Source organism: Diabrotica undecimpunctata, chromosome 2 (genome assembly GCF_040954645.1).
Source record: "Diabrotica undecimpunctata isolate CICGRU chromosome 2, icDiaUnde3, whole genome shotgun sequence".
Taxonomy (NCBI): domain Eukaryota; kingdom Metazoa; phylum Arthropoda; class Insecta; order Coleoptera; family Chrysomelidae; genus Diabrotica; species Diabrotica undecimpunctata.
In genome coordinates, this window is record NC_092804.1 from 69,925,849 (window position 1) to 69,953,776 (window position 27,928).

General features: G+C 34.0%; 1 protein-coding gene across 1 annotated transcript in view; it reads left to right on the top strand.

The window, feature by feature from the left end:
* LOC140434662 (uncharacterized) overlaps positions 1-26,274 on the top strand; it is a 46,781-nt gene extending 20,507 nt beyond the window's left edge. Inside the window, exons 5-10 of the mRNA XM_072523082.1 lie at positions 6,331-6,457; positions 11,843-12,136; positions 18,367-18,500; positions 21,934-22,115; positions 23,144-23,316; positions 26,026-26,274. Of these exons, the coding sequence (XP_072379183.1) occupies positions 6,331-6,457; positions 11,843-12,136; positions 18,367-18,500; positions 21,934-22,115; positions 23,144-23,316; positions 26,026-26,173 (1,058 nt within the window). The 3' untranslated portion in view covers positions 26,174-26,274. The remainder of the gene's footprint in view (positions 1-6,330; positions 6,458-11,842; positions 12,137-18,366; positions 18,501-21,933; positions 22,116-23,143; positions 23,317-26,025) is intronic.
* Positions 26,275-27,928: the final 1,654 nt, after the last annotated feature.

Here is a 27,928-nt window from a genome sequence, read left to right on the forward strand (position 1 = left end):
AATTTTAGTTATCTACGATTAACCCTATAAAAGCCTTGTTTTTTTCCTAGATCCATAAGTGTGCATTGTAGTGAAATTTATTCTCACGTTCTTATATTTAAATTAAGATGGACGCGTTCGAGTTTAGTAGCATATCGAGTATGTATATCTAATGTAGGAACGTTGTTAATAGTACAAAAATTTCTGTTTCAATTATTGTAGAGTCAAAATTCACGGATCAGTGTCCCATGTAAAAAGTCATAGTTGGCATCATCACTCTTAAATATATCACTCATATATTAAAAAAATTCGAAACTAAAATATTAATTCGTTGAATTAATTTACGTTTAAAACAAGGAGCAAATAATATGTTAGTTTAAAAAAATATAGTTTAATTCAATACGCTTATCTTGTTCGTGAAATAATGACATCTTGCACTTTAAACTTTTAAAGGTATTTGCAAAAAAAATATTGTATTGTTATACTACTATTAACTTTATCATTTTTTAAACAATGATGTATAAAGTAGTGCATTTAAATTTTAAGGAAATTAACAAACGAGTCGTATGTAATTATAATGATGAATTTAAATACGTTTTGTTTTTGTAAAGTGATAGCACGTAGTAATGTTAGTGTTTACGAAGTTTTGGATAAGACGATCACCTAAAAAACATAAAAAGAGTAACTATATATAATGTTAAATTAAACACATTATTAGAACTTATTTAAAACTCAGTTTTTCGATGATTAGTTAACAAAACATTTCTTGTACTTATGTAATTTATGGTAATAACGAACAACTACACGTGATAATCATTATATTTGTGATTGTTTTATAGCATATGTGGAATATTTATTTTCCTGGTGATTGTAAAATATAAAATTGTATATTTAGTGGAGTAATTGTAAAAGTTGTAATGTTAAAACGGCCTACACACTTCCCGACAAGACCACCCAACTGTCGTGACCGACAACGTTGGACCCGACAGTTGGTGTGTGTGTGTAGGTTTTGTTAACCGAGAAAAATAGTTGTCACGTTCTGACTTGACAGGTTGGGTAATGGGGAAGTCGGCTGTCGAGATGGCGCGTTTGTACACCGGGTGTAACTATTTTTGTCGATCAACAAGCCTACACGCACACCAACCGTCGGGTCCAACTTTGTCGGTCACGACAGTTGGGTGGTCTTGTCGGGACGTATGTAGGCCCTTTTAGATGCTTAACACTACATTAATACTGTTATAAAACATCAGTAAATTCTTAAATAGATTTTTAGATTGTAGTGGTTGATGGTTTTATATTGACTTTCAATTCTCATCTGCATAATTTACGGCTGAGATACCAGTTATATGTACAGCTGAGTACAGTTTTATTATACGAGGTTGATTGACCTAGATTAGACTTAATAAAAATTTATAAATGGTTCTAGTTTTTAAAGCACGATGTCTCGCCTGCCGATTATTTTTTCTTGTATCACTGGATATTATAGTTATGGATGGATGGATTGATGGATGATATTCTTAACATGTGTTTTGTCTTAATCGGTGTCAACACCAGATTGAAATGGGTCGAAAATAAGAATTTGCGTTGGTTCTTCTTAGCTGGTGCGTACTATAACAAGCTGTACTTTTCTAGGTACGCCACTCATCATCATCAGTGGCTCTATAGTCCATAGTGGGTGTTGGCCTGTTTTAGGACCAGCTTCCATTTCTTCCTATTCTTCGCCTTGATTTTCCAACTTCGTACTCTTAACACTCGTCTTCCACCTGGTCCTTAAATCGTTCTCTGGACCTACCTCCTCTCCTCACTGCATCCGGTCTTTGGTTATAAATGTGTTTCGACGGCTCCATCTCGTTCATTCTCTATAAGTGGCCTAGCCACCGCAGCCTGTCTATTCTGATGGACCTACCAAAATTAGGTTTACTATGAAGGCGGTAAAGCTCATAATTCTAGCGCCTACAACATAATCCGTTTTCTTGCACGTCTTTATAAGTATATTTGAGGATGTTACGTTCAAAACAGCCTAAATGTTGTTTATTACTTTTTTCATCGTCCACGTTTGTGACGCGTAAGTGAGGACGGGCTTGATAAGAGTTCTGTATATCAATATTTTAGTTTTTTTGTGACTATGTTTGATGTTCAAGGTTTCTTTCATCAATAGAATGCTCTATTTGCTAGATATATACGTCTGCTAATTTCTGCAGTTACTATATTACTTTGGCTGATTGGTGAGCCTAGATATATGAACTCTCGTACTCCTTCGAAAGTATATGTTCCAACTGTTAGATCTGCGGGGTTTACTACTTGCTTATTATTTGTAACCTTCATATACTTCAACGTCGCCTATTATTTGTCACCTTCATATACCTTCACTAGTATTAACTGTAGTCCCATTATTTTCGCTGCTGCTTCCAATGCCATGATCGATTGGACCAAGTCCGCTTCTTGCTATGATATCGATGTCATCCACATACGCTAGTATTTGTACACTCCTATTAATAATGGTTTCTCTTGTTGCTATTCAGGATTCTCTAATAGTTTTTTTCTGGGGCAATGTTAAATGGAAGGCACGATAGGCTATCTCCCTGTTGAAGTCCTATTTGTGTCTGGAAAATTCTCGATACTCCAGTCTGCAGTCTAACCTTATACTCGACTGTTGAAAGGGTTCCTTTCACCAAATTTATTGGGATATTGAATTCTACTAGGTTCGTGGAACTGGTGCTTAATATTTTTATATAACATATTTTTTGCATGGTATCAGTTTAACTTTAGTATCGAAAAAGCGCTCAAATAGAAAAAAGTTATTTTCTTTTTGAGTACTTTGAGTTCTTTTGTACCAAAGCAAAGATGAGTCAAACCAAAATTTTGCAATGAATAAAATTATATTTCGGGTACAACAGCCTATGAATAATTCTTGTATTTAATGGAATAAAGAAGTTGCCAATAGGCGATAGAACGGTCGAGTACGATAGCTACTCAAGAGATCCTAGACCAAGACTTAAGTTTGTTCGAAATATGAAATCAAAAAAGTTGGATGAATTACTATCATCGAAGTCGTTGAAGATGGCTTGAAATTTTGCAACCAGTTTTAGGCTGGTTCCAAGTCTGATATCTTTATCATCATTAATGGCGTTACAGCTCGTTATGAGCCAAAGTCATTCTTCAGAACAGTTCTTCATTATTCCCTGTCTCGGGCAACTCGTCCCCACTCTTTAACTCCGATGTCGTCCTCTAAGTTGTCCAATTACCTAAGTTTTGGTCTTCGTTTAGGAATCAGGTTATTGGAAACGTAGCTTTCTTATCGGGGGCTACGGATGGAGCGATAGATCGCACAGAGGTGTGAAAAAATAAAACCGTATCGACTCGAATCGGATGGAATCGGTTCAAGTCTAGACGAATCGAACATTGAATCGACTCAAATCAAATCGAATGGAATCGAGTCGAATCGAAATAAAATAAAAAATTAAATTCAATTAAATGAAAAAGCATCGCGTGCTTAGACGATAAAAAAAGCTATGCTTTCCCTCCTCGGTCACTCCCGGAATGCCATCTCCCATTTTTTTTCCTTTTGGTGTCTTTAATGACCGAAATGCTTCAGTCAGGGTCTTTGTGGACCTACCGATGATGGCATGTTCATCTGCATATCCAACCGCTTGTGTATATTTGTTAAAGATTGTACCATTCAGATTAAACTGAGAATCTCAAATTTTACGCGATAGTCGATCTTCCTTAGTCCATTTTTACACTGGAAGGGCATTGAAATCTCATGCTGAACGCTGGCTCTGCTGTCTGTGCCTCGAGTGTTATCTCTGTTACTTGAGACGGTATTTGAAACTCAAGCATGGCCTGAAGCAATTTATGTATATTTGCTATGAATTATATGCAGCTTTAAAATTCACAAATATGTGGTGGATATCGACGTCGAACTCTTAAAGTTTTCTCAAGATTTTGCCTCGCTGTAAGATTTAGTCGGTTGTTGATTTCATTCATTTCATTTCAAACATTCTTCTGGTATATTTTGAATACCTTATTGAATAGGGTTATGACTTCATAATTATCGCGCACATTCAGGTCTCCCTCTTTTATGAAGTGGGCATAGTATACCTAGTTTTAAGTCCGTGGGTGTTTTTTCTTTGCCTGATTTCAGTTATTAACTTAGCATGTGTTTCAAAATATTGTCGTCGCCGTTTTTAAGAGTTCGACAGGGTGCTTATTAGAACCAGGAGGTTTGTTATTTGTTAATTTTAAAATAGCTTTTCAAATTTTTTGTACAAGAAATTAAAAGAGATCGCCGTAAATAAACAGAAACAACTATCCCAAAGTTTAGAAGAGAAAAATGGATACAGAATATTAGATATTAATGAACAGTTAACATAATGGAAAAACTACATTTCTGAATTATTTATTATTGAATTATTAATTATTTTAAGATTAAAGAGTAGCACACTATACACCAAATGCTATAACAGGTCGATGTATAACAAAATGAGGATACATGGGCAATACAAACGGCAAAGAATGAAAAAGCACCTGGCCCCGGCGAAGTAAATGCTTAAATACTAAAGTTTTTGGGATAAAATGGAATTAAAGCGCTGTAGTCGGAATTAGTCTTTAACGGAATTTATGACGCTGTGATATTACCAACTGATTGGCTTAAGTCGACATTTGTCTCAAAACCATTGAAACATCGTACAAAGACATGCAGTGATTATCGGACGGAATATGTCTGATGAGTCACGTTTTGAAGATCTTCCTGCGAGTAATACATAGCAGAATATACACGATATTAGAGGAGAGAATTAGCAATACTCAATTCGGATTTAGTGGCTTGGGTACGCGAGAAGCCTTGTTCATTATCCATGTTATGATCGGGAGATGCACCAAAATGTATACATCAGTGTCATCGATTTTCAAAAAGCTTTTGACGAGGTCCGACATAACAAAATGCTAGAAATATTGAAAACAGCTGGATTGGATTAAACAATTTTACGAATAATTACTAATAAATAAATTAATATAAAAAGACGAGTGAGATAAGGCTGTATACTATCGGCTTTACTCTTTAACTTGTATTTATAAGAAATTTTTAAGGAAGTCATAATGGAGACAACAAAATGTGAATGGTGTAACCGTAAACAATATTAGATATGCGGACGATACCTTAGTGCTGACTAATTGCGGAGAAGACTTTCAAAATCTAATGAACAAAATAAATCAAACCTGTGATCAGTATGACAGCTAAAATCCAAACGTAGAAATTAAAAGCCGCTTAGAACAAGCCCGAGCCACTTTTGTAAAAATAAGGAACCTACTTTGCAGCCACAATCTTAGTATTGACCTTCGCGTTCGAATGACGTATTGCTATATCTTCCAGTTCTACTATAAGGAATGTAAGCGTGGACCATATGTGAGGCGATGGTTAAACGCTTGGAAGCCTTTGAGATGTGGGTAAACAGACGACTACTAAGAATAAGCTGGGTTGAGAGAATTGGAAATGACGAGGTCCTTAGACGCCTGAATCAAACAACATAACTGGTCAATACAATAAAAAGACGCAAGCTGGAATACTTCGGTCACATTATGAGACACAATGAAAAATATAAACTTTTACATCTGATCATTCAGGGACAGATCCAAAGTAAACGTGGTCCTGATAGAAGAAGAACATCATGGCTGAAAAATCTAAAACAATGGTACAGAAAATCGACTATATCATATCAATAACGGCCATTCTTGTGCGTTTCCATTTGTTACAAATATACGGGTCTTCGTCCTGATTGCCACTAAGGACTTATTAAAAACGATTGGTCCATCTATTTAATATCTGCCCTTTATTACTAATTATAGAGCCATCATTATCTTTGTAGCCCATTATTCTTGGTTTGAACTCGTTTCTACAACTACATATTTAGTTGTTACCAGAATTTTCCTGCGACTTTTCTATTGTGATGGTCGACTATCTCGTTTAGGGCGTTTTCGTATTGCTATCTCTGAAAATTCTCGTCAAAAGATACAATCATATAAAACACTCTAAATAGAAATATATGATCAGTATAATAAACAAGGGAGAACATTTAAGCCTTTTACTGGTCATCGTAGTAGTAGTCTAAAAAAAAATTCAGGCGAATGAATCACCAATACGGTAACAAGACAAAGACGATTATCAACTATCGTGACCCGATAGCTGATATTGTCAAAGAGGAGGATTTATAGATGAACTGTTTTACATTGTTAAACAAATATTCCTATTTATGTTTTAACTGTCATAATATGCTGCTTTCAATCCAACAAAATTATTTTTAAATGATTGTTGGTTGTTAAAAAAATTAAAAATATTAATACAATTCTTTTCAGGAGTAGTTGGACAGAAATTGAAACAATATACCAAAGGTTGGTGGAAAATCTTTACCGTGTTTTTATTATGGTTGTTTCATTTGATCTCGGATATATGTCAGTTAAGTCTACATATTAGTCGTGATATGTAAGTATAATATTTCACTATATTTTTATTTAATATTCTTATATTAGGTTTCAGGTTTTTATTTACAAATATTTTAAACCATACATATATCATTAAGACACAATTAAAATTATTGAATTAACAAAACAATTGCTGAAGGCGAGTGAACGGTCAAGAACAACGGTTACTCAGGAGAAGCGAAACCAAGTCAAGTTGAGGTTGTTAGAAAGTTTTTGTTTTATTCTCACCCAGACTGACTTGTGGAGCGTACACACATACAGAATTCAACACTTTTTTATCAAATATAAACTTCACTGGCGCTGATTCTCTATCACTCATTCTTACAACTTCTACTATATTAACTTCCATTTTTGTATCAGCAATTATACCAACTTCATTCCTGGTGTTACTTTTCTTTACATATCACAACTTGTATCATTCACCTACTTCTTTCGCCCTGTGTTCTTTTCACCTCGTCTCTTGAATGCAACAATATGTACTCTCCTTCTTCTTCTTCTTCAGTGCCTTATCCGGTCCGGATGTTGGCGATCATCAAGGCTATCATGGTTTTGTTGACTGCTCTGCGAAACAGCTCCGCTGAGGTCATCTCAAACCATTGTCGGAGATTTTTCAACCACGAGATACGACGGCGTCTCGGTCCTCTTCTGCCAAATACTTTACCCTGCATAACGAGTTGAAGAATTCGATATTTTTCTTCGTTCCGCATCACGTGGCCGAGGTACTCAAGCTTACGTTGTTTAATTAAATTAAGCACTTCTTTTTCTTTTGTCATGCTCTGTAGGACCTCAACGTTGGTGACATGGTCCACATAAGATATTTTTAGTATCCTTCTGTATATCCACATCTCGAAGGCTTCGATTCGTTTTTCAGTGGCTTGCGTCAGTGTCCAGGCTTCAACTCCATATAGTAACACTGGAAGAACGTAGCACCTCACTATCCGCATCTTGGTTCCCAAACTGAGATCACTGCAGCACAGCAAGGATCTCAACTTAATAAATGTAGACCGTGCCATTTCAATTCTGGATCTAATCTCTTGAGCGTAGTCCCATTGTACGTTGAGGGTAGTTCCGAGGTAAGTGAATCTGTCGACTCTCTGGATCTCTTCGTTACCTGCCATTAGTGCCCCGGGATCTAAATTTGTACGGCTGACAACCATGAATTTAGTTTTCTTAATATTGAGGTTCAGTCCGTATGTTACGCTCACAGTTCGCACTCGGTCTAGTAAGGCCTGCAGATCGTTTAGGCTGGTTGCTAGTAACACAGTGTCATCGGCGTATCGGATATTATTGATGTATTCACCGTTCACTCGGATTCCCATGTCTAGGTTTGTGAGGGCTTCATTAAAAATCTCCTCAGAGTATATATTGAAAATAGTCGGCGATAGCACACATCCTTGCCTTACTCCTCGCATGATCTTCACTTGGTCAGTCAGCTGGTCTTCGACCTTGACTTGAGCACGCTGGTTCCAGTATAAATTCATGATGATCCGAATGTCCTTCTCATCCAATCCTACTCTTTGTAGTGCGGTGACCATCTTCTGGTGCTGACAACGGTCAAATGCCTTGGCGTAGTCAATAAAACAAATATAGACATCACAACTGACATCGCGGCATCTCTGAAGTAGGACTTGTAAGGTGAAAAGTGCTTCACGTGTACCCATGGAATTGCGGAATCCGAATTGCATTTCACCGACATTTTCTTCGCATTTCTTGTAAATTCTGGCATGTATGATTTTAAGAAAAATTTTAAGTGCATGACTCATAAGACTGATAGTTCGGAAATCTTCGCACGTTTTCGCAGATCGTTTTTTTGGTAGCGTTACAAATGTTGACAATAGCCATTCCTCTGGGATATTACCTGAATCGTATATGGCGTTGAACAGTTCAGTTAACTCCTTCGTGCTCACTTCACTCATCACCTTAATAAGTTCAACGGGTATTTCGTCCGGACCTGTAGCCTTACCATTCTTAGACTGTTTTAAAGCAGCCTTTACCTCGCTTTCTAGAATTGACGGCCCTGTCATGCAATTTATTTCCGGAAGGTTGCCTCGGTCGTCCCAGAAAAGTTCTTCTTTATATATTTTCCAGGTAACCAACTTCTCATTCACTGTCGTCGCCAGATTACCGTCTTTATTTATGAGGAGGTGTGTGTTTCTCCTCTTGTATTGACCAGTGGCTTCACGAATCCTTCGGTGGATATTTATATGATCATGTTTCTCTTGGAGCTCCTCGATTAGTTTACATTTTTTTTGCATCCAGGTCTCCTTGGCTCTTCGTATTTCTTTTTTAATTGTCTGGTTGGTTTCTTGGTATTTCTTCGCGTCCCTGTTTTTCATTAATCTTCTTTGTTCCATCATCTGCAGAATGTCATCATTCATCCATTCTCTCCTTCGTTTAAGCGAATCTTCCAGCTCTATACTATTACCTGTAAGACTTCCAAAATCCTATTCTGATTTCTCTACACTGATTTCTCTGTTCCGCTACACTGGTTAATACAAAGATAAAAACAAAAAAAAAATAGTAACCGGAACTGCTCTTCAAAACCTAATAAGAATTCTTAGTCGAACGGAAAAAACAAGAGTTGACTAAGGAAGGCTGATAAAAAAGAACATACACTTCACTCAAGAAAAGTTAAAGTAGCGTAAAATATGAAGGCACTCATGATCCGCCAAGTGCGTTAATGAGAGCATGAGTTTATGAATATATAAACCTTGTATTCCCGCTCATACATCGGTCTGTTGACTATAGACTGTATAGCTTGCCCAGAATGTATAGTATGGTGCAAACGAATGCAAAGCCATTCGCCATTCGCGGTTCCCATACACTCTCACCACCATGGTCTAACATCAACTTTTATTGAATTGTTTAAAAACTTTTTATACGATCAAGCACGTCGGATGACGTTGGTGTATTCTTTTGTGAAGGTTGTAGAGAAAAAGTTAAATAATAAAAATCTTATTATATTAAGAAACAAAATTCGAATCATTCATTGCATATAGTATCTCCAAGATGTCTGTTGATGTAGCAAGTTGGTCCAAATATTCTTTTTCTAATGTAACTGACAAAACAAAACATTGCGAAAAGCCAAGCATCCTCTATCGATATATAAATAGGTGATAACGTTCAACTAAAACGTTCTATTAAGTTTCAACTTTAGTAAACGTGGAACTTTTTAAGATTTCTATTATCTAGTTTTTTTTGAATGCTAACTGTTAAGACTTTCAAGTTGTGGTTGGTTTATGAATTTATTCATTTAATTATTACTATGAGAAACCGTTTTTTATTATTACCACATTAGTCAATTATCTTGTTAACAGTCATTTTCTAATTCATTTAGGTGTTGTGCATTTAAAAAAAGGTGTTTTTTTTTGTTCAAAATGGGGGCTATGATGTATCGTTTACATAAATAATTACATACAAGTGTGAAATCCAGAAAACGTACATCAGATTACGGTTCTTAAAACACAATGTATAAAAACGGTATGACGTATCATGTTCTGCGTTGCTATGCGTAAAATAACCAATCCACAGAGAATATAGGACTTTCATCGGCCGCCATGTTTTTCGTACACACAGATTTGATAATGACATAATATATATTATACGTCATACGTTTATAAATTATTTATAAAGAAATATTTATTAAATAGATATTTTTTATTTAATAAAGAAATAACATTGCTTATAAAGAAATAAAGGCTTTAGAAAGTTTATAAAATAATATGTGTATTGTCTTCAAATGATTTAGAGCGTGTATCACTCTTAGATGTTCCATAACAACACTGCTTCATTGTTACTTTTCGTACAGGTATCATAATAATCGATTAAAAAAATTGATTTGCTAATTGTGACACTTTATTTTTTTTCAATAATTAGAACTTCGTTGGTATTTTTTATTATTTATATTACTAACCAAACCTGTTTGTTTACAAAATGTCTGTTCGAAACAAAATGGCTGACACTATTTTTTGATGAAAAGTCCTATTACATAAAATGTTATTTAAGGTTCTGTGATATCGTGAAGATCTGTCAGTTAATCCAAGTTAACCTAACTTTTAGCTTTCTGTTTGTTTTATTCATAGATTTATAATACAAATAGACTGAGCGTTGCAATACAGCGTCGTTTCTCCAGTGCGGCTGAGAAAACTGACGCAAAGCAGTCCCTGCATCTCTTTCCAATGGGCCGGATTTTTTGACCACATGACCTAAATGACCAATGGGAAGGTCACGTGGCTGATATACTCGGCCGTTAGAAAAAGATGCAGGGACTGCTTTGCGTCAGTTTTCTCTGTTGCACTGGGGAAACGGTAATGTGTTGCAGCAATCAGTCGATTTATATTATATGTCTATAAATGTAGATCGACGTCAGTTACGAGACAAATCTAAATAATAAAGAAGAAACATTTAATAATATGCTATGAAAAAAGTACAAAAGTACATAAATTAACTTTATTAATTAATAAAATTACCTGGCAGTTTATAATGATCATCTTCCTTAAATGAAGTGAACACAACTCTTGTTTAGGATAAACATGTTTTAATTTTAATACAGTTTTCCAGCCTTGTTAATTGATCAACTGACTTTTTTTTTAACAATCAGGTAAACAATGGAATATAAGGTCCTTATTTGTATGACTTTTACTCTTCCATCCAATTACAGCATATTTAAAATATAAGTTGATTTTTTTCATTGATATTATGTACTATTTCATTAGAAAACGACATTCTTGACAGAAAAACTGAACTTTTCTATATAATACAATGTAAACTGCAACAGAGTAAGACTCGACGGCAGCAATGATACTTTGGCAATGAAGTGGGGGTATTTTTTATCTGCCTTACATGTTCAATCTTGCGAAAATCCTTTTCTATTTTACTAATTCTTTCTTGGGATATAGGCGACAAATTTGGAAGTGTCTCATGAAATAAGCGAGCAACATCCATTTGTGTTCGTGTATTGTTTCCATAATCAATCATCTGTAGAATTGATATTTTGTCCATTTGAGTTCAATGAATCATTGTTTTCATTTGTAGTTATCGAAATTCAAACGACTATAACGCTAACAGCTACTATCATGTAGACAGACAACAATTTACTAAGGTCAAATGTTTTAGACTAAACTAAACTGTTTACTGATATGAAATAAAAAAAAAATATTTTTTTTTGTTTCATATCAGTAAAAAGGAACCCTGAGCACTTTGAACATGCCCTCATTTATTTGTTATCGAATTTATTCCATTTGGCTGTTCCACTCTGTATGTTTATAACTCTACTTTATTAAATACTGTTTAACAACCCATTTTTTATTGGTTGATCATTCGTATTATTGATGTCATAAATTGTTTTCAGTTATACGTAAGTGCTCAATAAATAATTTCATTCCAGGGCTTCTATAACATGGACATGGATCTGCCTCCATTGGTCGATGCTTCTAGAGTCCACTAACAACTTTCTACAAAGGATACGATTCTTCAAATGGTTACGAGATAAATTTAAAGGTAGAAAGAAAGCAGAAACGAACGATGAACCGCCACGCTTTACGCAAAACGGTCTTCAAAATAATATAAATATGCCCACTACTGGGGATGAAGCAATGAAGAGATTGTTAGCATGTAAGGGAAAAGATCCGTATAGTATACTTGGGGTAGCTCCCACTTGCACTGACGATGATATCAAAAGGTAAGTAATAATGGGATCTTAGTATTGATATTTTAAGAGAAAACATATTTTTAATAAATTAGCAACGGGTACTCCCCGTCAAGATATGCAAAATGCCCTCACTCCTAGAATTATTTTTTTTACGTTTTATGTGATTCAAAAATAAGCGCAATTTTAACCCGCCTCCCCCTACCACCAAAAGCGAAATTTTTTCGTTTGTTTTTTTTTATTGGGATGCAATTTAAAAATTTCAAAAAATTCACAGGCTAGTTTGGTGCTTTTAAAAAACATATACAAGTCTATTTATATAGGCATTTAGGTTGAGTGTACATAACCGAAAAATGCATTTTTTTTAAAGCGTATAATTTTTTTGGAGAAGGCTTCAGGTCTAATTTTTCTTTTAGTTTGTGTGTTTTATCAAAAACTATATGTATGATTTTTTCCAGATTTTTCTGTAAGGTGCGCCATCTTCAAAAATCCGAAAAACTGGTTTTTAATTGTTTTTGGGAATTTTCTCCATTTTATAAACTTCAAAATAGATCAAATCTAGGTTTTTTTATAGGTTATATATAATTTGAAGTAACTTAGTTCTTTATGACTTTCAAAAATTAGGCAAAACTAGTTCAAATCCCACAAAAAACATATTTTTCATGGTTTTTAAGGGTTTTTGCGTGGTTAATCATGTTTTTTGAGATTTATAACACCTGAATAAGTTTTTTAATTTTCTTTACGTTTTATGTGAATAATAAATAAGACTCAATGAACAATTTTTGACACGCATAGTTGAAGATTTTACAAAAGTTGTCTATTTTTTATAGACCCGTAGGTTGAGCGTACATAACCTAAAAAATGCATTTTTTTTTTTTGAAAAAAGACCAAATTTTTTTGGAGTTGGCTGCAGATCTATTATTTTTATTTTGTTTATTTTATCAAAAAATATTTCTGGTTTTTCCAGATTTTGAACGCTACCTTCAAAATCTCGAAAAGCTATTTTTTTTATGTTTTTCGAGATTTTACCGATTTTATAAACTTTAAAATAGATCAAATCAAGATTTTTGTCCTTTCTTTTGTCTTTTTTCCCAAGACATTCAAAAATTGGACGAAACTCCTTTAAACCCCCAAAAACTATGTTTTTCAAGCCTTTTAAGAGTTTTTGTGAGGTTAGTCAATAATAGTTTTTGATAAAATACCCAAAATAAAAGATCTGCAGCCATGTCCAAAAATAGTTATACGATTTTTTCGAAAAAAGAATGCATTTATTGGTTATGTACACTCAACCTAACTAAGGGTATATAAAAATATACATGTTTTGTAAAAGCCTTAATATGGGTGTGAATTTTTGAAAATAAATTGATTGCATCTCGCCAAAAAAAAATTACGTTTTTAGTGGCAGGGGGAGCGGGTGGCGGGATGAAATTGCACTGTCTTATTTTTTAATCACATAGAACGTAAAAAATGAAAAAATTGAATTCTGGAAGTGAGGATGGGCATTTTGGCCATCTTAATGGGGGTATCCTTTGATAAATTGGTTAACAATGTTCCTACGTTTGAATTTTGAGAAACATGTATCGGTTTCAGCAATACCAGAATGGGTCATGATCCACGTAACGACGACGTCGTTGTTTTAATTTAGAACAAATTTTAGGGTGATGTATTCTAGAGTATCCATTTAAATTTCGTACTGGATCAAATTTTTCTAAAAAAAAACTGCTGTTGGTCTAATGAAGGTAGTAAAATTCTTACTTAAAATCATACTCCAACGCACAAAGAATTGCGAACGAAGCGTGAGTGATAATCAGTATGATTTTCGCATAAGGCCTCGTAATCGGAGAGCCACCACTTATTCTTCTAGTATTACTTGAAAAATATCGTGATCACCTAACCAGCTGACTTCTGTTCCTTCTCGATTATGGAAAGGCATTTAACAGAGTTAAACAAAAAGATCTGGTAGAAACGTTTATGCGCTATAAAATTGACTACAAAATATTATAATTATTAAGAATTCATAGTGAGAATAAACTTAATGTATTAACATGGATCAATATCTAACAGGGGATATATCGATAACGAGAGGAATTCAACAAGCAAATAGTGTTGATACTTACGTTCCAGTACCTTAGCTGTTGTTTAACAAAGGATGTTTACCATTAGATTCAAATACGAGCGCGAGTAGAAAATGTCGGATCAGCCTTTCAACGTCAGATATTTAGGGAAGACAGAAATGTAATCTCCTACATCTCATAATTGTGGAAAAAGGGGTCCAGGACGAAGTAAGTACCCGTGACTGAACCATGTAAGAGATTCTACAGGCATAGATATACATTTATTATTACTAATCGCAAATAATAGAGATCAATTTGCCCTAATGATGATCAACTTTCAGTAATGGAGAATTGTACTTAAAGAAGAATATTGCATGAAAGAGCAGGGTGTAGCAGGTTTGTATATAATATAAGTATAGGATCCATAAAAGGTTTAATTTTAACCTTGCAAGGAAATTTTATTGTATGTGGATCACTCAAAATTTATTTTCAACTGAAAAAGTTTTTCTTCTTCAAGTGCCATCTCCGCAACGGGGGTCGTCGATCATCATAGCTATTCGGACTACTGAGACGGTTGCTCTGAAAAGTTATTTGATGTACATCCGTACCATTCTCTTAGGTTGCGCAGCCATGGTACTCTACGTCTCCCTATGCTTCTCTTTACTTGGATCTTTCCCTGCATAATCAGTTGGACCAAGTTGTATCTCTCTTCACGTGTAATATGTCCGAGATATTTCAATTTTCTTGTTTTAATTGTATTTAAAACTTCTATTTCTTTATTCATCCTTCTCAGAATATCTTTGTTTGTGACGTGTCCAAGGTCCAAGCTTTCATTCTATAAAACAAAGTAGAGAAAACGTAGCACCTCGCCAACCTAACTCTTCAATCCAACTTTAAATCTCTTGTGCAGAGCACTCTTCTCATATTATTGAAATTTGCTCCAGCCTTATCTCTTATGATTTTGATTTCCTTGAAGTAATCATTTGTGGAGTTAATCATTGTTTCAAGATATAGTTATTTATTCACTTGTTCGGCTTTGGTTCCGTTGATAAGAAAATTCTCCTTATTTCTTTGAGCGTTCAATATTCGCATAAATTTTGTCTTCTTGTCGTTCATTGTTACTCTGTATTGTTTTCCACACTGCGCTATTCTGGTCACCAGTCTCCGATCCAGATCTTCAATATTTTCCGCTAAAGTGACAGTATTATTTACATATCTAATGTTGTTAACGGGAACTCAATTTACATTTATTCCATCTACATTACATTTACAATTTATTTTACAAACAAACTTTGTTATTCGTAACAAATTATTCTCTTCTAATTTTCTTTAGCGGAGCCGAATATTATAAAAATTATTAATAACTTTATTAATTGAATTAGTTTATTGTAGCGAGATTAAATAAAACGAGCGGTTCGAATTTATATAAATATATTTATTTATAGTTTACAGTTCGGTACTCTCTTATCAACTCAATTCAACTCATAACATCGTTACATATATATACTAAAGTTACTATGTTCTTTCTCTCACTCGATACATCGCAAATGTTCTTGATGCCTTCTTCAAAATGTAACCGTTACATGGGCCATGCCGAAAGCATGTTCGTAACATTATCAAGTATAATTATCCTCTGTGGATCTTGGCCTGCTCTAAGAATTGGTATAATTCGAAATTATTTGCTAGTGCTCTTGATCGTTTATAGCTCCAAGTATTTTGCGGAGTACCTTACGCTCCAATATTCTGTTATCTGTTTCTTCAATATGATGGCGGTTACATTTTGCGTCGAAAAATTCAACCCATCGGTCCAAGATTGAGGCCGTATCATTAATGATATTTCCTTCTCCATCCTTACAGCTCCCTATTTTTTTCTTAAACTCTTTACCCATTTTGTTTAGATTTCTGTAGAACTTTTGAGTTTCGTTTTGATTTCTTAGCCATTATATTTTTTTTAACTACTTTTCTTCGAATTGCCTCTTTTTTTCTTATCTCTACATTAAAAACTAATTTTACGAAACTAATCGATTATTTTCCTAGGATACAATACCTAATTAATCGTAGATAAGAAAGAGTTGCTATGCAGTGTATTGGTACTTAAAAGAGTTTTGTATTTTGTTGTAGGTTTTTTATTTCGATTTTGGTGTAACATAATAAACAATGAACATTTTAAAAAAATCTGTATTACAAAAATTAAAACATAAACAACCACAAAAAAAAGTTAAAGCAGTTTCCAGAAAGCAGAAACTGCCAACCGTCAGAAGTGCTTCTATGAACGCTGTTAACTGCGCATGCGTCTGATGGTTGGCAACGATTGCTGAGCGTACTACGAACAAACCTATTGTGTTGTAACACAACTGATCCAAAACCAGTGGCATCGTAGGCGGACACAGGTTGTATTTAGTTTGTAAACTGGTTGTAAACCGCTTGCAGATGAAACTAGTTTACAACCGTTGTTTTAAAACAGTTGAGTCCAAATCAAGACCGATAAAGACCTGTATGAATATCCTTAATAAACTAGCATGAGATAAGAAACACCGGAAATTACCACAAATCAAGAACTTAATATAAATGAACATTAAGTTCGGAAAATACTTAAAAAACTGAAGAACAGAAAAGCAGCAGATAAAGACGGGATACCAAACGAATTACTGAAATATTGTGGAGCAGCAATGACAGGACAATTAACAACATTAATTAATAAAATTATAAAACACGATAAAATACCGGAAGATTGGAGAACGAGCGAACTATTCAAAAAAGGGGATAAAAAAGAGCCCGAAAACTACAGAGATATAACCTTGTTAAATACTATGCTAAAACTTACAACTAAAATTTTACAAGTGCTTATAATTTAGAAGATAAGTTTAGCAGATAAACAATATGGTTTTCGTAGTGGAAGATCGTGTACAGGTGCATTATTCGTTATAAAGCAAATTACTGAGAAATCACGAGCATTTCTCTGTCTGGTTGTCCTAAAGAAAGCGTTTGACAGAGTAAGACTCAAAGATGTAATCCATCTTCTTTATAATAGAGAAGTTCCCCTAAATATTATAAAAACTATCGAAAACATCTACCAAAACAACAAAATGGAAGTCAGAATAGATGGACAACTTACAGAACTTATAGAAATAGGCAGCGGAATAAGACAAGGGGATTCATTGAGCCCCATGCTCTTTAATTCGATCCTGGATGAAATCGAAAAGCGTTAACAAAAGAGGAGGATACAGAATGGGAAACAAAGAAATCAAAATACTCTGTTACGCAGACGACGCAATATTGATAGCCCAAGATGAAGATAGTCTGCAAAGGCTGGTCCACAGATAACATAAGAGCAAAAGAATTTAATATGACAATCTCATCTCAGATAACTACAACAATAGTAGTCAGCAAAGAACCAACCAGGTATAAAATAGAAATTGATGGGATCAGTATTGAACAAGTAATGGAAATAAAATACCTGGGAATTACACTGTCTAGCTATGGAGACCTGGACAAAAAAGTGAGAGATCAAGTACAAAAAGCAAATAGACTGGCAGGATACCTTAATAACATTATATGGCGAAACAGAAACAAGACCCGACACAGCCATAACGCAAAGGCTACTGGAAACTGCAGAGGTGAGAGTACTGAGAAGAATTACAGAAAATACGCTGAGAGATTGAAAGAAAAGTGAAGACGTTAGAAGAAAATGTAACGTACTGTGTATAAATGAATGGACACAAAATAGAAAAAAAGAATGGGATAATGGGATATGAACAAAATCATTAGCTACATTAACATTAGGCTTTCGTCTAGACGAATGAATCTTATTAAACGAGGGCTGAAAACGACTACAGAGATCGTGTCTGGAATCTGGCAACTGAGGAAACACCTCTGAAACATAGGAAGAGTGCATTCAAAATGATTGAGGAAGTGAAAAATGAAGGAAGAATGCCATATAGTCTCTCTCTTTCTCGACAATTGATACTAATTAACTGAAGAACCACATTTATATCGGATCTCTGTAGTTATACCATTGTGTAAATTATGTAGTATTAGGATTTATAATTTTATATTATGGAATATGACTTTTCGTGTTTAAAATACTTTGTCATTAAAAGCTTAGAAAGTGGTTTTACTGCCGTTGAAATTAAAAAGGCTTAAAAATGAATTATTAAAATAAACAATAGTTTAAAGGGTTTTGTTGACTTTTATATTTTTTCTTTGTAGATATTATAAAAGACAAGCTTTTCTGGTTCATCCTGACAAAAACAATTTGCCTGGAGCAGAAGAAGCTTTTAAAATATTGGTTCATGCATTTGATATGATAGGTGAACCTGAAAGGAGAGCAGCTTATGACAGAGGTAAGTTAACACACTCACTGATCTCGAATATTATACAGAACAGAACCTTCAATACAATGAAAAGATTGTTAGCATGCAATAATTCTGAAAAATACAATTTCAATTTAACTTTTCCGATTTCACATTGGAAATTTTGATCAAATTATCGTGTTGTATTATTCTTAATTATCTTCTTCTTCTTCTTTTTATATAGACGTGACTCTGTCTGTTTTTCAATATGCCTCCAGTAAGTTGTCGTTCCATCGTTTTCGTGGTCTTCTTTTTATATAGACATGACTGTCTGTTTTTCAATATGCCTCCAGTAAGTTGTCGTTCCATCGTTTTCGTGGTCTTCCTACTGATCTTCTTCCTATTGGGAAACCGTCTCTTGCCGTCTTTACTACTGTATTTGTTGTCATTCGGCTTATATGATCGTTCCATTCTACTCTTCTATTTCTTACCCAGTTCTTTTTGTTCTCCATCTTGCATCTAGTGTCTTCATGTCTGCTGTTTCTAACATCCTTTTTGTCCTCGCTGTGTTAGATCTTGTTTCTGCCGAGTATGTCATTATTGGTCTGATGACTGTTTTGTAAATTCTGCCTTTCGTTTCTTTCTCGATATTTTTATTTCTCCATATTGTTTCATTCAGGCAGCCTGCGTCTCTGTTTGCTGTATTCACTTCATCTTCCACTTCAGTTTCGAGCTTTCCGTAGCTAGATAATGTGATGCCTAGATATTTAAACTCCATCACTTGTTCTATTATCTGACCTTCCAGCTCCAATATACATTTTAGTAAATTTGCTGTTGTAACCATGTATTTTGTCTTTTTTGGGGAAATTAACATGTTAAATTTTCTGGCGGTTATATTAAATTGGTGCAGCATACGTTGTAAATCATCTTCATTTTGAGAGAGTAGTATTGCGTCATCAGCATAGCAGATTATTTTAAGTTGTTTTTCATCCATTTGGTATTCTTTTCTAGTTCTTACTTTTTTTATTATTTTATCCATAATCAGGTTGAACAATAGAGGACTCAGGGAATCTCCCTGTCTTATTCCATTGCCAGCTTCAATAGGGTCGGTTAGTTCCTCTTCTACTTTTACTTTTATCGTGTTGTTTTGGTAGATATTTTCGATCGTTTTGATTATTCCTAGAGGTATCTCTCTTGCGTACAGTAAGTGGATAACGTCTTTTAATTTGATCCTATCAAATGCTTTCTTAAGGTCTACGAAACATATATATACCGGTTTGTTGTATTCTAATGATTTCTCTTGCACTTGCCTCATTATAAATATAGCGTCTATGCATGATCTTCCCGACCTAAAACCTTGTTGTTCTTCTGCTAGTGTTATAATTTCATTCAGTTTATTTGTTATCACATTGGTTGTTAATTTTAGTGTTGTGTTTAATGAATTAATTTCTTTGTTGTTTTCCCGGTCCGATTTGTCTCCCTTTTTGAAGAGAGGTATTAGGATGCTTGATATCCATTCTTGAGGAATTCTGTTTTGTTCTATTATTTTTTGGATTAGTTTTAATAGTCGTTTGGTCAGATCTGGTCCTGCGTACTTCAGGAGTTCGTTCGGTGTTCTCCTGGTGATTTTCTATTTTTTAATTTCCTTAATGCTTCCTTTACATCTTCCTCTTCAATATTTATTTCTTCGTTTGTCGTCAGCTCTGGTGTTGGTGGTTCATTATCGTTACCTTTAGCAAATAGAGATCGAAAGTAGTCTAACCATGCTTCCTTCTGAATGTGTTTCATTTTTATTAAACTTTGAAAATTAAAGGCAAATATCGAGCACAATTGTAATAATCAAATCTTGCCCAATTGTGCTCGATATTTGCCTTTAATTTTCAAAGTTCATTTATTCGAGCATTCAACCTTATATCATTTTTATTAGTTCGTTCATCTTTTTTCTCTGCCCTCTGATCATTCTCCATATTTCTTCTTGTGCTCCGTAAAAATTGTGTTCCATCTGCTTTGAGAAGCTCTGCCAGTGTTCCCTTTTTATTTGTCTAACTAAAGTATTCGTTTCATTTCTGATTCGTTTATAGTGGTTGCATGCCTGTTGTGTTTGTTGTGTTCTGTATTGTAAAAAGGCTTTCTTCTTTTCTTCACATTTTGTCTTCACTTCCTCTCTAAATCATGGTGTTCTCTTTTTTGATATGTTCGTTACTTTCCTCTCTCCAATGATTCTGTTGCTGCGTTAATTATGTTATTTTTGAGTTTTTCCCAGCTTTTCTCGATGTTATCGTTTTCTAATATATCATTCCCAGCAATCTTCTCTGATATTGTTTTCTGTATAAGTATTCCGTGGATTCCGCATTTAGCCTTTCGACTTTGATTTGCTGGCGCCACTCTCTTGGGTGGAAAGTATTTTAGGATGATTCCTATTTTACTTAATACTAGGCTATGGTCGCTACCTGCATCTACTGAGTTGAGGCATCTTAAGTCGATTATTTTCGATGGATGTATATCTCTGTTGGTTATAATCGATTATTTTCGATGGATGTATATTTCTGTTGGTTATAATATAATCTATCATAGATATTATTGTGAGTGTTATTAAATGTATATTTGTCTTAATCTTAGTCGTCAAAAAATGTGTTGTTTATTCTTAGTTCGTTATTCGTGCAGAAGTTTATCATCAGTTCTCTATTTTCGTTTTTGACATCCTCGTTATGTTTTTGCTTAATTCCGGGTATTACTTGATTGCCTATTCGAGCGTTAAAATCCCCCAATATTATCATCTTCGTGAAAACCATCAAAATAAACTGCCTAAGATGGGTGGGCCACGTTGTGCAGATGGATAAAAGTAATACTGCTAAAATAACCATACTAAATAGACCAGTATAAAATACAAACATTAATGTTTGTATTTTGAGAACGATTTTCGAAGTGGAAATTGAAACGTCAATAAACTTACTTTAACCTTTAATTGCGGCTTATTCCTATTTAAATATTAATTACTTTAAAATACCACAAGAAAATAGCTTCAGAACGATATTAAGAAACCTTTATAATTATTTTCAATATAAAGACAGGGTCTCCGGATCATAACTGTAAACACACTATAAAGTTTGTTTAGCAATAAAGTTTAAGTCTAAACCCAATAAAATTCATTGCTCGCAACTCTCCTTTACTTTCAACGATAAAAAAGTGACTAAACAAAAGCATGCTATTACATACGAAAGTATACAAAATATCAAAATAGTGATATACATCACTATCTTGATGTATACACTCCCCCGGTATACTTCAAGATAGTGAAAAGTTACTAATTGCACATGTACTCCACAAAGGGCGCTGGAATGTTTTGTCGCAAAGTTATGAACGAAGTTCAGATCTCATATTAATTATAAAAGTAAAATGCCACAAGAAAGTAACTTAGGAAAATTATATTTTTTATATTGTTTCCAATGTGTTATTAATAATTTGTTTTATTATCATGTTTTAGGTGTTGTTGAATCGGCGCAAGTAGTACAAGCTTGGAGTGAGCTCACCGAACTTCTCCAACAGCTACAACAGAAAGTAGAAGCGGCAGCTAATACCATTAGGTGTAGTTCTTGTGGTCTAAGGCACAAGAGGGTCAAAATAGATAGGCCTAGTTACGCTGCACGAAACTGTAACACTTGTAAGGTATGAAAATTTTAATTTAAATCATTTATTAGTGAGTTAATTTTGATGTATTAGTCATAAAATATAATATAATTAATTAATAAAATATAATTTACAAAGTCTGAAACGATTAAACATTTGTAAACCACAAATAAAAAATATTGAATACGTTAAGTTTTGGATTAGATATTACAAACTACATAAAGCGCTAAAATCGGCAACATTGCCTCGTACAAGGTAAATTCTCCGATTGCCTCCGACACCTAGACTCCTACTAGATAAAAAACGAGAATACCATTTAGTAACACATAACAACGTATGGGATATGCATCTCCGTCCGTCGATTTTTGTTTTCCTTGCGTATACCCGGTTCATTTCTTATAATATAAACTCGATAAAAATACACTGGCCTTTATAAGGCGATGCATTTGTATCGGTTTTTAATAATGTGAACGATTTTTTGTGGTTGAATTAAAAATAAAAGCGCATTTCTTTAAAAAGATAAAACAAAAAATATATTCTTGAAAATAAAAAATAATTTATAATAAAATAAGAAATAATTCTTATCAATTATTTGATAATTAACTTCGTTATTGTTGTCATATTTAAGAATTTTAAAAACAACAATGTAATTTAATTAATATGGAAGAGTTTTGTCTTGTCTTGTAAGTTTTGTAAACTACTATTTATCGAAGAAAACGCAGATATGGGTCTAAAAATACGTTGGTATATATTAGAAGCCTTATCAGGCTTGCATTAGAACTCATTTTTAGCACCACAAAATATTCAAAATAAAATTTTTAGCAATAACAAATTACGAATAAAAAGTACGCTAAAAAGTGATAACTGATTCATTTTAGATAAGGCATCTATGGGAATATTGATAATTTACTTTTAAATATGTTATGTAGCAAATTTAAATTTTGTGAATATTTCGACAATATCTAACTCCATGTTATTCATTATTTAGTTTTTGTTTTATCGATTTTAGACAATAAGTATTTATATTCTTTTTTCTTTGCAGTATTCATTGTGTTTATATGTTTAAGATTCACCATTCAGCACGCGAAGGTGATATATGGGCCGAGGCCAAAGTAATGGGCTTCCTTTGGCACTATTATGCCTGTATGGAAGGAGCAGTATATGACATTACCGAATGGGCGGGATGCCAAAAAGACAATCTCAAACACCTACGTCCTGATTCTCACCACGTACAGTATAGGTATAATCTAGTTATTCTTTATTTTTAATTAAATATAAAATATCGTAAACAAATTTAAATTACAGAAATCATATATACACTCAGGTGCAAAAAAATCGATCCATGGGTATTATTTGCTGAAAAAAGAAAACGTTTGAAGATATTAGTTTTAAATCAGGTATATATGTAAAAGTATATGTTAGATTAAATAAGTTTTAGAGATTATCCAAAAAAATCATTTATTTATAGAGACATACGCCAAAACTCAAAAATACAAGAATATTCAAAACTTTCTGAAATTAAGAAAAACATTGATAATAAATCAATATCTAGTGTTTCCCCCTCGGGCCCTTATAACAGCCTGTACACGTCTAGGCATTGAGGTAATTAACCTCTGGATATCAAATTGATCCAATCGGTCCCATATTTCTTGCAAAGCCGCTATAAGTTCAGCCAAGTTGTTTGGACGGGGTACTCGTGCTCGAAGACGTCTTCCCATCATATGCCATAGAAGTTCTATGGGATTGAGATCGGGACTGCAAGCTGGCCAGTTCATACGGACAATTCCCACCTCCTCTATATATTGGTTGACGATTCAAGCACGGTGAGGACGCGCGTTGTCGTCCATAAAAATAAAATTAGGTCCAATGAAAGGAGCAAAAGGCACCACATGCTGATCTAAAATACTTGTTATGTATCTTGCAGCAGTCATAGAACCTCTATCTACAATAATTAAATCAGTATGGGCTTCTGAACTGATACCAGCCCAAACCATAACGGAGCTCCCTGATAACTTATTCTTTCCGTAGTATTACATTGAAAATATCGCTCTCCGTGTCTTCTCCAAACCCTTTCTCGGCCGTCTGGTGACCTTAGACAAAATCTGGACTTATCTGAGAACAATACATTGCTCCAATCTGCATCACTCCAGTTTTCATGTTCTCTTGCAAAAGCAAGGCTAGCTCTGCGATGTTCTATGGATAGTATTGGAGATAGGGGTGGCCTTCTAGGTAATAAATTACCTTCTACAAGTCGTCGACGAACTGTCCATCTGCTTACATCCACATTTCTCACTTCGCTCAGACGATTTGCCAGTTCAACTGAAGGTAGATGCCGATTTCTCAAACATGATGAGACCAGAAATCGATCATCTCTTTCGGATGTTACCCTTCTACGACCTGATCCTGGTCTTCTTGTGAAGTTACCGGTGTCGCTAAAACGCCGAACTGCTCTTTGAACCGAAGATCGACTAACACCCAACATTTCAACTGCATAATATTGGCTACGACCATCTTGAACCAAAGTCACCGCCCCTGCAGCATCTGTCGGAGTTAGAGACATTTAGGAAGGATAATTAAATAAAAATATGAAACACGTTTTGAAAATAAAATCACTACACTAGTATGGTTGTTGAATTAAAAACCACATTTAATAAATATCTACTTGCTTCAGACCCTTTTTGACAAAAACCTGAAATACCAATTTGTTTTAAGAAATATAAAAAGCAATATTAAAAATATTATTTTATTTCTCGTATACGAGGGTACACCTAAATTTACATAAGTAATTTATTGTCTCTAAAATTATACAACTTCAAATAAATAAGGAATGGATCGATTTTTTTGCACCTGAGTGTATTTGACAAACGAATTAGATGCCATCTATAGGATGGCAAATTTCCTCTTTTGCATTCATTAATTGTTATATTAGATATAGGCCGCTTCGGTTATTTCTATGCTTCTTTCTCTACCTTCTGCTTTTCTGATGTGTTATCTATTTTGATTTATTTCTTTGGGAAGTGTTCTATGCTCATCCTTATTCTCCGTTTTACAACGAGAGCGTTAAAAATTCCCCAATATTATCATCTTCCTGTGACTTGATCTACTACTTTTTGAAATTGGGCAAAAACGTTTCCGATAATGTTCAGGTCATCCTTCTACATTCTTATCTTTCCTGTTACAATCATTTCTGGTATGTATTGACACTCTTTGATGTGATTTTGGTACCTTTTGTATATTAGTAAGGCTACACCCTCTATGGCAATGTTTTCTTTTGCTACTTCACTGTAGACTAGTATGTGTTCACCAAATTTTGATTATCCTTTTCCTTCCTTTTTTTTTCCTGTAGAGCGCAAATGTCTATTTGTTTCTCTTATAGCATTTGGGTTATTTCTTGGTCCCTTGAGTTGAGCGACCTGATATTCCATTTAGTAATTCTCATCTGGGTTTTGGATATTTTTCCCTTGTCCTTATTTGTTGCCGTGGTCATCTTCATAGTATCAATCCTTTTCCGAGGCTGTACATTGTTTCTTTGAGCAATATTCGTTTTTACGATTGGTAGGTTAATAACCTTGCCAATCATCCTCCACATTTTATCCGGGCTTGGGACCAGCCCGCAATTACCCCAGGCAGTGTTTCCAATATACATATTTATTATAATTCGGCTTTCTAAAATGAACGACGTTACATCAATATTCGTTCTAATCTAGATTAATGCATTCTTGTATTAAATCTTTGAATATCGTCTTTTGGTGTCTATCCTTTGTGGATATCGTCAATGACGTTGGTTAACATGACTTTGCTGTTAGCTGCTCTGAAAAAATGCACAATATCCTTCGACCTCCCTGAGTTCTATCGCCTTCTGTGTTCCTTGCATATTTAGCCGAATGTATACATAAGTAAATGAATATAATCTTTGAATACGTACATAAATAAATATTTTTCATTTCAGGATAGCACTAGGTAAACAAAATCAGCCGAGAAGGCACACGCCGACGGCACCTACTGATAGACCGGATCTGGAAAATCTCTTGAATACTCTCTATGGTCAAACTGAGGGCACTCAAAGTTCCCGACGTAGAAATAAGAAAAGCAAGTGAAATCGTTTTATCTCCAATATATTAGGATATTTTCTTTTTTTGCAAGAAAATGCTAATTACATTATAAAGCGCTTTAAGAATAATAAAAAAACTGTTTTAAAAACAAATAGTTTACTTGACTTTTATTGATAACTAACCTCTGTAAAATTTTGTAAATTAGAAATATGTACCTTTTCATCTTATTTCAATCAAAAGTTCAAACCGCTTATGAGAATGAATATAAAGATATTGTAAACTGAGCGCAATAGGTTTATCAGATAATCAAACCAGCTTTCGGCAAGTAAGCACCGTAAAACAAATTCTAAACAAATCTTGGAACACGAAATTGACGTTGATAATATGTTCATTGACTTCAATTGGATTATGACTAAAGTGATGTCAGTTAGCTCTTTCGTTGCGGACGAATATGTTTTATAATATGCGAACGGCGCTCATATGCGTCCTGGGTATACATTAATTATTTTAAATAGAGAACTGCGATCGCCGCACTTTCAGTAGATGCAGAAAACTTTTCCGCATATAGTAAACATGTCAAACTACGTACAGATGGTATTCAGTTTTTGGGGATTCGCAGAGAAACTGAGATCGCTGCAGTTTTATTAGAGGCAGGAAGCTTGTCAAACTACTCACAGATTTATAGTTTATTCGTCTTCCGGGTTTGGACCGTGTCATTTGTGAGTGACCCAAAATCTTTTATTTGAGGAAATGTTGAAATTTGAGTCAGAAAATTCCGACTCTTAAACTGAAGTAGAGTATGACGAGTCAGCTTTGTGAGTATATTTTAAAAAATGTATCTACACCTCATTCAAATTCGACGTGCAGTAAAAGTAAACAAAACCAGGCTATGCTACGTAAGACTCCATAGGCGTGCGGTTTTGCTTTCATATTTCCTATCAAATTAATAAAACAGTATGTACAATTAAAGATTTGTTTACTATGAACAACGAAGATAAAATATACAATGTTAGTATTATTTTCAAGGAAATTCAAAATCAGCTTCACTACTGTAAAATAAAAAGAAACTTATGGCTTGACAAAAATAATAAAGCAGTAATTGCAACGTTGTTTTGACACTTAAACGATCGAAATCGAAACATCAAATACACTTATTTTTTAAAGTAAATTGTGTGTTAGTTCGCCTCAAAAGAAGTAACTTATTATTATGTTTTCAGTTTTTATTTGAAAAACAATAAAACTCACGTGATCCAGATTACAAATGTTACCAGAAATTGAAATCTCATTTTATATAAATTTCGTAAATTTGAATACAGATATACCTTAACTTAAAATGTTTTCATAAACGAAAATTTTGTATTAAAAAAAAATAAGGTGCACTTGGAGAAGTGCCGCCAGAAGTAAAAACTTCTTAAATTTTCGTTTATGACAAATATTTTAAGTTGCTGCATTGGATTTCCTTGAAAACCATACTAACATTGCATATTTTATATTTGTTATTCATAGTAAACAAAACTGTAATTTTACATATTGTTTTAATAATTTAATACGAAAGCAAAACCGTATGCCAAATTTTGATTTATTGACTAAGAAGGCTTCTGGCTGAGTACAAAATAAACAACTGATCAAATCCTATCCCGCGATATAGAAAATGAAAGGGAAGGATATAACGAATATATTAAGATAGAAAATCAATTACATATCTTAATAGATTCGTTATATCGTCCCTTTTCATTTGCTATGTCGCAAGTTAGGTTTCGATCAGTTGTTTATTTTGAACTTACCCAGAGGCCTTCCTTA